The sequence below is a fragment of the Schistosoma haematobium genome, chromosome 1 (genome assembly GCF_000699445.3).
Source record: "Schistosoma haematobium chromosome 1, whole genome shotgun sequence".
NCBI lineage: Eukaryota > Metazoa > Platyhelminthes > Trematoda > Strigeidida > Schistosomatidae > Schistosoma > Schistosoma haematobium.
This window is the reverse complement of record NC_067196.1, coordinates 20,097,876-20,110,745: the sequence shown is the minus strand read 5'-3', so window position 1 is coordinate 20,110,745 and position 12,870 is coordinate 20,097,876. Positions and strand designations below refer to the sequence as shown.

Below are 12,870 nucleotides of genomic sequence, written 5' to 3'. Positions count from 1 at the left end.
AGCAAACATCTACATATACTTCCTAGTAAACATTTTGTTACTGACTAGATTGTAACCCATTATCACTTACGGAACGCGCATTCTGTTACTACCCACACCTTAAATAGTCCCTGCGAAGATTTCTGGACCACTAAAGTCTAGGCTATTATTTGAAGAGTCCTAGGGTGGTGCTACCTATATAATAATAATTTATCTTCAGATAACAATGTTACATGAGGCGTACTAGTTTATGGGAATCTGAAACGGATTAAGGACTTTCTAAGAGCTACCCCCCCAACTAGTTAGATGAAAACTCAAGAGTGGACAAGAAGGCAAATTGGGCTACTGAATTAAATGCACAAATACTCATTTATACAAATGCAACTCTACCATCGAGGGAACCAATCCACTTCTTAGCCAGTGGAGTGCAATTGTCCTTCAGGCCACTTCGTATTACCATCGATTGACCTTCTCATCTGGCTATTTCTGATTGGCTTACCATATCAGTGTGAGTAATCTGATATCAGATGCCGTACAGCCACAAATCATTGAGTACGTCGTCATGTCACAGGACATTATCTTTCAATATTTATTCCAAAGTCTTTCAACTTCTCTTTAAGTGGAATTTTTGGTTTGTGCAAAAATCGACATATTTGGTAACCACCGAAAGAGTATAGGTTGCCTCAGTAGGATGTTTTGGTTACTCATAAAAAATTCTCAACATATATCGGAAAGTTATCCAGGTGACCGCAAGGAATTAACATCGCAAAACACACTAATATTGCGTTAGTAGCACACATAGGTTACTAAAAAGTGCTAACAATCATACAAAAGTAAGATGATATATTTATACTCTTGTCATCAATTTTCATCTAACAAACTTGAATCAAAGCGAACTACACGACAATCAAGTGATTTTAAGTTGATAAGTACGAAAGAGAAAGTCGAATCAAAACGTGGTACAGATACCAATAAGCAACCACAGTTATTTTTATCTATCTCCTCACTCCACTTTAAGCGAGCACGTCGCCAAGATGGCTGATCTTCAGATTGACAACCAGCTATGTATATGTCAGGATAGTCAGGACTAAAGTTTTGAGCAGATGAAGTGGAAGATGAACGGAGAAGAAGTGGATCGACATTGGTCATCGGATACCCTCCAAGAGTATCAGGACAAGTAGGAGCTAAGTGACCCCACAGTAAAGTAGCTTCCATCCTGTCACAAGCATTCTCTAATTTTGTATATCTAACAAAATTTATAATAAAAAATATTAATGCGGTAAATGACAGAATACAAATTTCATGGTTTAAAAATGTAAACAATTAACTATCAAACTATATAAGAAACAGTCTAGTTGAGATGTTAATAATTGTCTTCTGAGCTGTGTTATATAACAATAGTATATTGCTTAAAGCATAATTCTTTAGATTGTTTTGTCCCAACATAGTTTTTACATGAAAACTATAATATCAACCAATCTCATTTGTTTAAAAGATAAAGTTAGGTGATTATATAGAAAGGCATGTTAGTTAGTAATCTATATATACTTTGTTAAATATTGGATATTTAGCATTTCAAATATCACTCACACATTAAATATGTCTGCTAAATTTACTCAATAATTGTATCCAATTTTAAAATTATTAAACTTTGGATAACCGAGTGTATTAAGTGCAGCATCAAAAGAGAAAACAATGAACGGAATCACCTTTTTAATTTGTAGCTTTAGTCTCAATAGCATTCGAAATGCTCTGTAGTCATTATATATATATATATATATATATATATATATATATATATATATATATCCCAAACACTAATTCTCGACCTAAATCAAAGAATAGTACTCACCTTAATTCTGAAGGCAAGTTTGACCAACTGTACGAAATCGCAGAGACGATAGTGAGGATAGATTTTTAAATCAAATAAGTCAAAGTAAATAAACTGAATTACGATTGACCAGTTGACAACGTACAAATTCGACTGAAAAGTATGACCGTAATAGTTACACGAACGTACAAAGACAACTTTCTCTGTTCACTAGTATAACTGGGAGGTGTAAATATTTGCTATTTTGGAAAACGAATCCTGAAATTACCTATATAATTTCCATAACTAAGATCATCTTCATGCAACTGACTTTGAGTCATAATTTTTGGATGCGGCCTAATGATCTGACTTAGCTGTCCAAACTAAGGTAGGTGAGCTTAGTTTTCAACCTGTGGCTCTGTGGTTGAAAAACACGTGTTTTATCCGCTAAACCACTGTTCCACAAGTACCAGCTAGGTTCAGAATTCGCTTAATTCGGTGATCAGGTGAGTTAGTTTTTAATGAAGTACAGTACGCTATTAAGTTAACTTGGTAAGCAAGCACAAGCCCATGTGCCTCCTTTTACCCGCACTTCTTTATGAGCTGAGGGTAATACATGGTAACCCAAAACAAAATACATGAAACTGAGTTAAAAATTACAGTCTGGTAATTGAAAACACACTACGTTAAGAACTGGATCAAAGCTTTTTAATTTAGCATTTTATACTTAACCATAAGTCTTAACTAACTAGCCTGGAGGTTTAAAAATAATCGAGAAAACCTGTAGAATTAACATTACTTAAATGAGAATCTAGCTCAAAGACCGATGGATAGAAATCATCATCTCTCTCTGTTAAACTGTCTTAAAATTCAACACAATTTCCAACGAATCACCTGTCGTATTTCCCAAACATACTACTTCCAATACTTTTTGTATTTCATTTCACTTTACAACCACTCCAAACATTGTGAATTAGATCTATGCAAAATTTGGATAAACCAGTAGTTCATTCTGATAATCTGCACTGGACTAGGCTATGGATGGATAATATTAGAATGAAAGAAAACGACTGGACAAATATATCAGTACATAGACTGAACAACAAATTTACTCAAATAACAGAGTTTTGTTATTACAACGAAATAAAGCACAGATTTCAGTTGTAGAAAGAAATGATTTTACTCAAAATCATAATTATATCACTTTAATTCAGTAGTGTAATGAGCGAAACAAACATACATAACTACCAAAGAATCTATTATAACACGCAACAGTATAAAACCTAGATTGATTCCAAGTTTTAGCCTTCTTTATTTAACAAAATACTTTAGGAATAAGAGAAGAATATAAGACTGGAAATAATTTATGGGTCTGAATTATGGAAGATAATTGTCCAATTGACGGATATGAAGAAAAAGGACAAACATAAACGTCATAATAATAAAAACTGAATAATCATAATGAAGAAAACTTGTTTAAGGATAATAATAATAACCGATTACAAAACACTACTTTAAAAAAATCAATAGTAATGACAAAAATAAAAAATGAAAAAAATCGAGAAAAACTACAAAAGGGAATTAGGGACGAACAAGGATGAGAGGTTGGACGTATCGCTTTTGCACGCAAAGTTTGGGCTTGAGTTGGTGGATTGCCAATGCCTTAGCGATGCATACGATTTTGATTCGACCTCCCTTCGATCCAATCCCTTTGACGTGTAGACTATTTTAAAAGAAGACTCCTTTGGAGCAATGTGTCCATAGTTGACAAATGCTCCTGCATTGAACTAGTAATTATTTTGCATTCTTCTTTTAAAAGCCATATCGGATGCTCTGAGATGCGTTTGGAAAGTGATCGTTTTGTGAGGCCAATGTAACCTGTCCCACATAAGCAAGCAAATTTATAGATGCACATTGATGTGGTGCAAAAAGGAAGTTCATCTTTAACACATCCATGAATGGTAGACCGGCTTGAGAAAGCAATTCATTTATTATTACCCTTAAACAAGTTTTCTTCATTATTATTCAGTTTTTATTATTATGACGTCCTTTTTCTTCAAATCTGTCAATTGGACAATTATCTTCCATAATTCAGACCCGTAAATTATTTCAAGCTTAAATGAAGAGGTTGACTATACCAGCCATTTTCTGGAAATATGTGGAATAAAAACCACTAATATCATTGATAATTAAATAATTGTTTCCTACACGTATATATGAATAGTAGTGTGTTATACAACTGAACGGGAAAGTCTTACCTATATAACTCATTTACACCCTGACCAGAAGTAGCCAGAATATTTCGATTTCTCAACATAAAACTATAAGGATTTGTTCGACCACATAAACTTCCACTGCCAACACCACCAGAACGAGAAACGGCACAAGGTAAGGCGGCTGAATGAATCGGTTGTTGTGGCATGAGGACTGAAGTAGGATCAGATGGTCCCGGCAACAAATCTATCGATATACCATTAAAATCAGTGCCATTATCTTTACAACCTGATCCTATAGGGAGACTGGCTAACCACTGATCAAAACGAGCCATAGCGGTCACAGTTTCTGCATCGGCATTACGAGTTAAGTAGCGAGCCTGAATAGGAAGACAATTAACTCAAAAACTGACACATACAAAAATGACTAGATTTCAATTTGTTTCATGCCTTTATGATTTCCAAAACAAGGAAAATTAGTCGGTATTTATTCAGTGCTGTGTGACTTGTACTACCATACTGGCAGTAATTACACTAGCGAAAATAGAAAATAGATGATGGGCAATCGTCATCAAGAAAATCCCTTGGAAAAACCCATAAAAACCAAAGATATGGTTTTTTAGCATATCACCTTTTATCAGCTAAGAACTTTTAAACATCACGAAAAGCATGTTGTGACTGGGACAATATGCCGAAAATCAATGGTTAAATAATGTTTGTCAACCCCATTATACATTTACATAAAATGTTTTCAAACTATAACCGTGTACAAAGATTATAGTAATCTGCGAGTGCTTTAAATAGAAAGTTTTACAAGGAATTATTTTGTGAGCACTTCAGATACCTAACAGAAAAACTATATTATCTTCGAACTTTCATAGACTTGAGTAGTTGGAAAAAGTGCCGCCTAAATAAATCCCAAGAACTATGATTTTCTGAAATCTGGTAATTATTACCATAAGGTTTGTCAGATTCATTGAGGTAGTTAAGGTTCATAATTTGCATCATGGACTGATTATTTTTGAACAACCATTAAAAACTAAAAAAAGACTAGACAGCTGTTTCGCGCTAGTGCATATCGAATTCTGTGAGTTTCATATTTTTTAATAAATACATATAGATTTTCTAATTTTAAAATCCAATCCCAACCATTTGAATATATATTGCGTTATTTATGCTACAAGGATAAAAGATTCCTGACTCCAAGCTAGCTGTACTATCAGTCTTCACTGATGAGTACAGTGAATTTGGTGTTATTATTTCAAAAGTAATCCACACTTTAAAATTCTTGAACTCGTAAATATTTCGACCTGAATGACTTGTAAATAAGGTACTTCATGACAAATGAAAGTAAATGACTTTTTAAACTTACACGCTGTGTAAGACGTACAGCTGGAGTGCACTTATCACCATCATTATCTATACTTGATTTTGATGCCTGAATTGAATCACCCAAAATCAGAAGATGTATCAAACCAGAGTCAGTGTGTAACTCTGATGAACCATGGAAGTCTCCAGCACAACGTATCCAATCGGCAAGAAGTTGAAGAGCTATTGAATGTCCCGGTTTTACTTGACCATTACCTGCAAAACCTAAGGCACTAACAACACCAACCCAAGGTCCAGAGTTGCGAAAATCTGTTGTGTTAACGTCAATATGGGAAATTTCTTGAACATGAATAGGTTTTTCAGGTTGAGGTTCTAAGAATAACATGTCTTCAATGTAGAAAGAACCTGTGATTATTAACAAAAATGGTATTTTCAGTGATTTTAAATTATTTTGAAATCAAATTACATTATGCTGTGAGTTGATATTTCTTAAGAAAACAAAGCTGAGTAAACTGTTTTTATTGAAATGTATTAAATGAAATGTTTGCATTATCTTGCTACAAATACAGTGGACCGAAAACAGAAGTTATTGTTGGGAAATTTGAGGCAGTTAAGGACTCATGTAATCGAACTCCAATCCATCTACAGATTTAATAGGTAACTGGGTAAAAAATTCAGATCTCAGAATATTTGTAGCCCATACACTATGTAAATAGTACACGACCACTAAATAATCCACTGTTTTGTAATTAGATACTAAGCACTGGTATCAATCAACCTAAGATTAAGAAACAATTGACTTAGGTGGTAAATTATTAATAATATTGAATGGATATAAGTGTAACTTTCAACCAACATTTTTCTTATATCACTCACACTAATGCTGTCCGAACTTTTTTACTACTTTTATTGAGATGACAAGAGACGAAGAGGGTTACGTGGATGTATTCCTAATATTTATTGACCATTTCATCTAACAGGCAAAAGCACAGTGTATAAAAAGGCTTGTTGACGAGAGGAGATTTACATGATTCTATTATGCCACAAATGTTACTCTTTTCTAGCACTTTCCAAAATAGGTGTTAAAAACCCGAGTACGCTGTGAAAGACACAGCGCTATCTAGTTCTCATGTACGCAAAGCATGTATTGCTACAATTACGTTCACAAACAAAACTCGCGAATGATCTGATGTATGACTTCCAATTGTTGCGACATGGGTTGACGGTTTTGTAAGTGAAGGGAGTTTTTAGCAGCTGTTACAACTTTGCCACTATTTTTGGGACTTCATTACTGATGTTTATACTTCATTATACATAGGATGAAATTGTTTCAGGAATGAATTTCTCCGGGTACGGTTTTCATTTCTATTTAGGATGTCATGTTCTGTGATTCAAAAGAGTAGAATTAGTGGACTTTGATCCATAAAAACAGACTTCGTGCTAAAATATTATCTTAAACTTCACTCAAAATTTAAAAAATAAATGAAACGATGGGCAGGAATTAAGCCTAATAGTCACACCCACTTCAAAACTGATATTCTCCAGCCGTTCATGAGATTTAAGCATGTCATTTTACTAAAAAAACCCATTACTTTGGCTGACGGTCGTGTTTTTAATCTTACATCATTCACAAGTTTGTGGGAATGATTCAGATTCGTGAGCAATTATCACTCAATCATATTGTATCATTGCATCTCGTTTATCGATCATCCCTCCTTTATAAAAAGATGTATTTAACACAAACAGTAAAATGTTCTCCATGTACATGAGTGTTAGATTTATCGGAACAACTTAACTGAAGTCAATTCAATCAAAAGACTATCTTAGGTTCTCGGAATATTTATAGATGAATATGCATAAATACTAAGTAGTCCCAAAAACAAATAATAATCGGTAAATGTTAAACTCAAATTCAAAGAAATGAACACAACAACAGTTGAATTTCAACGCATACAGGTACAAAAATGATTGGTTCATAGTGGCCGGAAAGGTAAAAATTGTGTCGAACAATAAGAGTTTACGATTGATTAGTGAAATACAAGCGAAGGAATAAATTCTAGTTACTTATAAACAATGTAGTTATAATACACACATTTGAAGAACATTCACTTATGTTCCATGGCATTCTGAAGTATTTCGAAAATAAAATTCACTATAAATTAATATATTCACACTACATAAACAAACTGAATCACGCAAAATCACTTGTTTCATTGAAGAAATTACATATACTTTCGCCTTCGCAAAATAGTTATTTACAATATGTAAAGTATGAGTATGATTAGTTTCTACAAATGTTTAATAATGAAATAACCTAAATAAAAGTAAATTATGCATAATGTCAGCTGAGTATTGCTGATACTCATCAAAGCTGTAAGAGTTGAAGAACATCTTTTGTAGCTCAACGTAAAACGCTAACATGAGGGAAATATTTATACTAGGAATGAAGCTCGATTTTGATAACACACTTCCTGAATATGTACGATTACGAATCTTAATGCACAACCTGTTTTTTTTTATCTTAGGGCAACAATAAAGAAATAAACAAAGTACTAATTTAACTTTATGACTATCATTGTTGGAAGAAAATTTATGTCTAAAACATGGAAACTATGCTGAATTAAGAGTCGTCCTTCGAAAACGCAGCTTATTTGCTCATAAAGTATATTTGTTGAATTTAGAAAACATGTGCAAATTGATTTGCAGATGTTAACTAGGAATTTGCTTCGGTTTATACATTTAGTTAAATAACAATCATGAAGATGTGTCGAGTGCTCACCAGTTTGTGATCCGATGAGTGCTGAAAATCACTTGACTAAATTCTGTGCTTGTTTACATCGATCATCAGAATGAACATGAACATGAAAAATGAGTAGAGGTATTCATGAATATAGAGCATATTATGAAATTACCGGGTTGAGATTCAGGCTCGTAACCAAGAGCTGCAACTACAACTCCTGTAACCAGATTAGCTGGAGACCAAAGTTTTGAAGTCTGGCTACAAAAACTCAAAGCAATACGTTGTACTTCATCTTCAAGAAAAAGTAAATCATCGTCCGATGTGAGATGAACCAAAGAGTGAGTATCAGTTGAAGAAATGCGAATGTCTGATTCAACATTTTCAATTTCTACGGCTGCAATATCATGTAGTACACTAGGTTTTAAACGCATTTCCTAGAGTGAAAAAACAAAATGTTTCGGTAATGATTTGAAATAAAATTAAGTCCTCTAACAATCTACGATTATTTGAGTGGTACTTCAATATTTACCGTGAAATAAACATAACAGTTTATTGGGAAAAAATCTTGTTTGCTAGATATTCCTTGTCAATGTTTACAATCACTAAACGAAATTATAGAACTAACCATAAATTTGAAAACTGCGTGTAAAAAGAAACCACAAAACTTTCAATACTAGACTTAGCACCTTGTAATCAGTCAGTCAGTAACAACGTAGAACTTCGTATGTATATACATCAGTTCGAGTTGTCATACCACATTAGCACACGGATGCAGTTGTCGATTCAGATCCCGTAGTGGTAGAGGTAGTCAAAGTATAAGCAGTAATCGGGAAGATTAGGGTTTGAAGATGTTATTCAAGGAGTATAATCCAGTGAAATAAATTTGGAAAGAGAAAAAAGAGAGACAAGGAGGAATCAGGAGATTAGAACTTGGAAGAACACAAAGAATGGATGCACCTGCGCCATTGCAAACTATTTTGAACCATGTCATTCAGGGTCTCTAACCATCGGTTGCTACCATCTCGCGGTCCCCAACCAGGTAGTCTACACCTACCAATATGACTCAGTCCACTTGTCAGTGACTTCATGGACTTGTGCCATGTTTTGGTCCGGCGTATCGATTCACTACACTACATTGTTACTCGGTTCGAAAAATATAGAATCATTTTGTAAGCTTCAAATATAAAGCTGCTAGCCTAGTGTCCAGACAAATAGGTAAAAAACCCTATCTGCTTCCATTCACTGATATGGAGTTCAGAGTGTAGCTATTACAAGGTGCCCCAGCACGGATACAGAAGGCTCGACTAGCTTTTACCAACTTGCGTCATTTATGGCGTAGGCGAGATATCCGTCTATCAACCAAAGGACGTGTTTACTGCACAGCAGTTTGTTCCGTCCCACTTTATGGCAATGAAACGTGGCCGGTAAGAGTAGAGAATATTAGCAGGTTACTAGTATCCGATCATAGGTATCTTCGAAACATTGCTCGTATATCCTGGGACCATCGAGTAAGTAAAGCAGTTGTTAGGAAACGGGTACTAGGTAAGGATGGCAAATCAATTGATGAAGTAGTGAAACTTCATCAGTTGAGATGGCTGGGACACGTGTTATGTATGCCCAACCACCGAATGCCTCGACGTGCGATGTTCAGTGGTATAGGAGTAGGTTGGAAGGAAGCTAGGGGCGGCCAGACCAAAACATGGCACAAGTCCATGAAGTCACTGACAAGTGGACTGAGTCATATTGGTAGGTGTAGACTACCTGGTTGGGGACCGCGAGATGATAGCAACCGATGGTTAGAGACCCTGAATGACATGGTTCAAAATAGTTTGCAATGGCGCAGGTGCATCCATTCTTTGTGTTCTTCCAAGTTCTAATCTCCTGATTCCTCCTTGTCTCTCTTTTTTCTCTTTCCAAATTTATTTCACTGGACTATACTCCTTGAATAACATCTTCAAACCCTAATCTTCCCGATTACTGCTTATACTTTGACTACCTCTACCACTACGGGATCTGAATCGACCACTGCATCTGTGCTAATGTGGTATGGCAACTGGGATTGATGCACGTACGTACAAAGTTCTACGTTGTTGCTGACTAACTGACTGGTATTTGATTACTGCTCCGCTCGGTATTAGATTGCTCCGCAAATCGCTCATGGAAATAATCAATGAATACTTTGTATAAAAATAACATCAAGAGAAGTTATAATGAAGGATCTACGCTTCTAAAGCACAATAAATAATGGTAGGAATTTTCGAAAGCAAACTTGTACCTTGAAAAGTGTGCCGATTATTATGCATTTTTCATCTCCATTTAGCTCAGCTAATGTTCGAACGGGGAAATGCGAAGCCTCAGATTTTGTAGATGAAGTTGACCATCTCTGTTCAGCCAACGTTTTCAACACTGCCTTGGCTGCAGTAAGACGTGCCAAATAGATCTGGGTATATTGACGATTAAAGCTGAATGAATTAGGCGTGACTTGAAATCGGCTACATATGTGGCTACTATGCTCTACTATCGACGAAATTGTCATTACTCAACCTAAACACGTGAGTAGAAACAGAGTTAATTACAATTATCATACTTGGTAAACAGTAGTTAGGAAGTCAACAACCGTAACTGAAAATGTACTGGTTCACAACACTTGATAAAAATGAGTCCAATCAATCCAAAATAGAACAAAGAAATCTGAACAATTTAGAGAAAATGAAAACACGATAGGTAAGCTTTAGATTCCTAAACATAACAAATGGTTTATTTACCTAAAAAATATTTTTTGTAAAGAATAACCAGTAATCAGTAATCACACATAGCTTAAAAGATTACAGGTGCTAAAAACTCTATGTAGCAATCAAGTCCTAATAAATGGTACAAAATTTTACTTTATGATGTAACAACTGAAAGTCGACAAAATACCTGTACCAGATGCTTCATAACAAACAATAGTGTTGAATAGATTAAATTACCTCGACACGGAAGACAATGGAAACGAGTAGATTATAAGTATTCTGCGGACGCTAGTTTCTTTCTACTTAGATAAATAGAAAAAGACTGGTATGGATTGACTCAGGAAGTGTAAGATTGAAAATTTATTTATGCACCAGCCAGTAGTTCACATCTTGTACACACCTATGGGGAGTTGGAAAACCCTGATTTCAAACCAGTGGTGCACATGGGCTCCAGTATCCTGAAGTAACAAATGGCCTATGGACCAATCGTTGGTCACCGGCTACCATGGGACTGCATCTCCTTACGATGCTCCACTGCCCTGTGGATCAGACCTTCAGGTCGAAGGCTCTGGGTGTGGCCCCCTAAGAAAACGACCTGATTCGGTTTGGGCACCCGGGCAGTATTACAGCCTACTCACAAACCAAGTGACTTGTGTGGCTTATATGTATTCGGTGCCTCCCTGTTCCAATATCTATGTGTTAAAATAAATAAATAGAAACTGAGCCACGAATGAATTATCTATCCGCAGTCTTACATCCTTTAAATTCAATTTGAATGCCCTAAGATTTCATGAAATAGAAATCTAAGCTCTTTGGTGTTTGTATTACATCATGCTTGACGTTTCACAATAAATACATTTCACTAATAACATGAAGCTTCCTAGTAGATAGTTGAGTCAGCCAGTCAGCTACAACGTAGAACCAGACACATATATGCATCAGTTCAAGTTGCCATACCTCATTAACACAAGATGAACAATAAGTTCACAGAAGCAATTACTCCGATGGCAGTAAGAAAAAACACTCCATGTAGGGATATGATACCACTGTATCTACTACTCTAGTAAATCTCGGCTGAGACATTTTTAAACCTAAATTTGAGTACGAAGCACAATCAAAATGTGACAAAATATATATGCGTGGCAGTGGAAGTAAGTAGACAAGAAAACACAAGACTTACTTATCAAGCCCACTTCAATCCCATGCAATTAAATCCAACCTTCTTTTATTTCAACAACCTTGAGTAGTCAGATTCACGCGGACATTCCTCATTTGAAGTGCTAGAGGTCAGTTAAAAGTGTGTGGGTTTGCGTAGTCTTTCAGAGTTCGGATGTCAAGGTATTCTGTTGATGTCTTAAAATCCTGCGACTCACTTCAAAAAACACAATTTCTATCTCAACATTTCTTAGTGCATATTTATAAAGCCATTAATAGTAATAATAATAATGTGTGCCTTTAAAAACAAACAAGGATTGGAAAGTGGCCACAAGCAACGCCATTCGGTTGTTAAGTCTGTGGTAGACAGAAAATCCAAGTCACAGAATACTCCATCAAGGTCCCGAAGCAAGACTAGACTTAATCCTGTTGTGGTTGGAAAGTTTGATCTACTCGTATATTATAATGAGTAATTTTCTCAACTCAAACCGCTCGGATCCAAAAGAAGCTAAAGAAAAGCTTTCATAAGTTCATAGTCAAGAAATGGCAACGCAATTGAGAGCTTTGAATACGGTTTTCAAAGAAGTCAAATCTTTTACCGGTTTTATTATTTGGAGTCTGGAGGAGTCAAGAGTAAACGACCCTACCCAAGGGCATGAACACTATTTGGAGTTAGTAGGATCTGCTATCAGAAATATACAACAAGGAGTTTCAGGAGTACGTATTACTGAAGTAATAGGACTCGGAAAGCGGAATGAAATGAAACTTCATGAAGAATGATCTTGAAGTTAGTACTCGGAAGTTACGAAGAAGGGGACATTATAGAAAATAACGCACACAAAACTCGCTATCTATGTATTAGTATCTGACCAGATTGGTCACTTGAGAATCAAATCAAGTGGAAGAATGTCT

At 35.4% G+C, this 12,870-nt stretch overlaps 1 protein-coding gene across 1 annotated transcript; it reads right to left on the bottom strand.

Moving 5' to 3' along the window:
- Positions 1–281: 281 nt before the first annotated feature.
- POLD2 (DNA polymerase delta subunit 2) lies at positions 282–12,870 on the bottom strand. Its single transcript, XM_051212418.1, has 7 exons — positions 11,984–12,870; positions 10,659–10,762; positions 10,347–10,615; positions 8,244–8,505; positions 5,375–5,736; positions 4,048–4,382; positions 282–1,225 (listed from the first exon to the last, which is right to left on the bottom strand). The coding sequence occupies exons 3-7, from the start codon at positions 10,605–10,607 to the stop codon at positions 841–843; spliced, it is 1,605 nt and encodes a 534-aa protein (XP_051073347.1). The 5' UTR covers positions 10,608–10,615; positions 10,659–10,762; positions 11,984–12,870; the 3' UTR covers positions 282–840.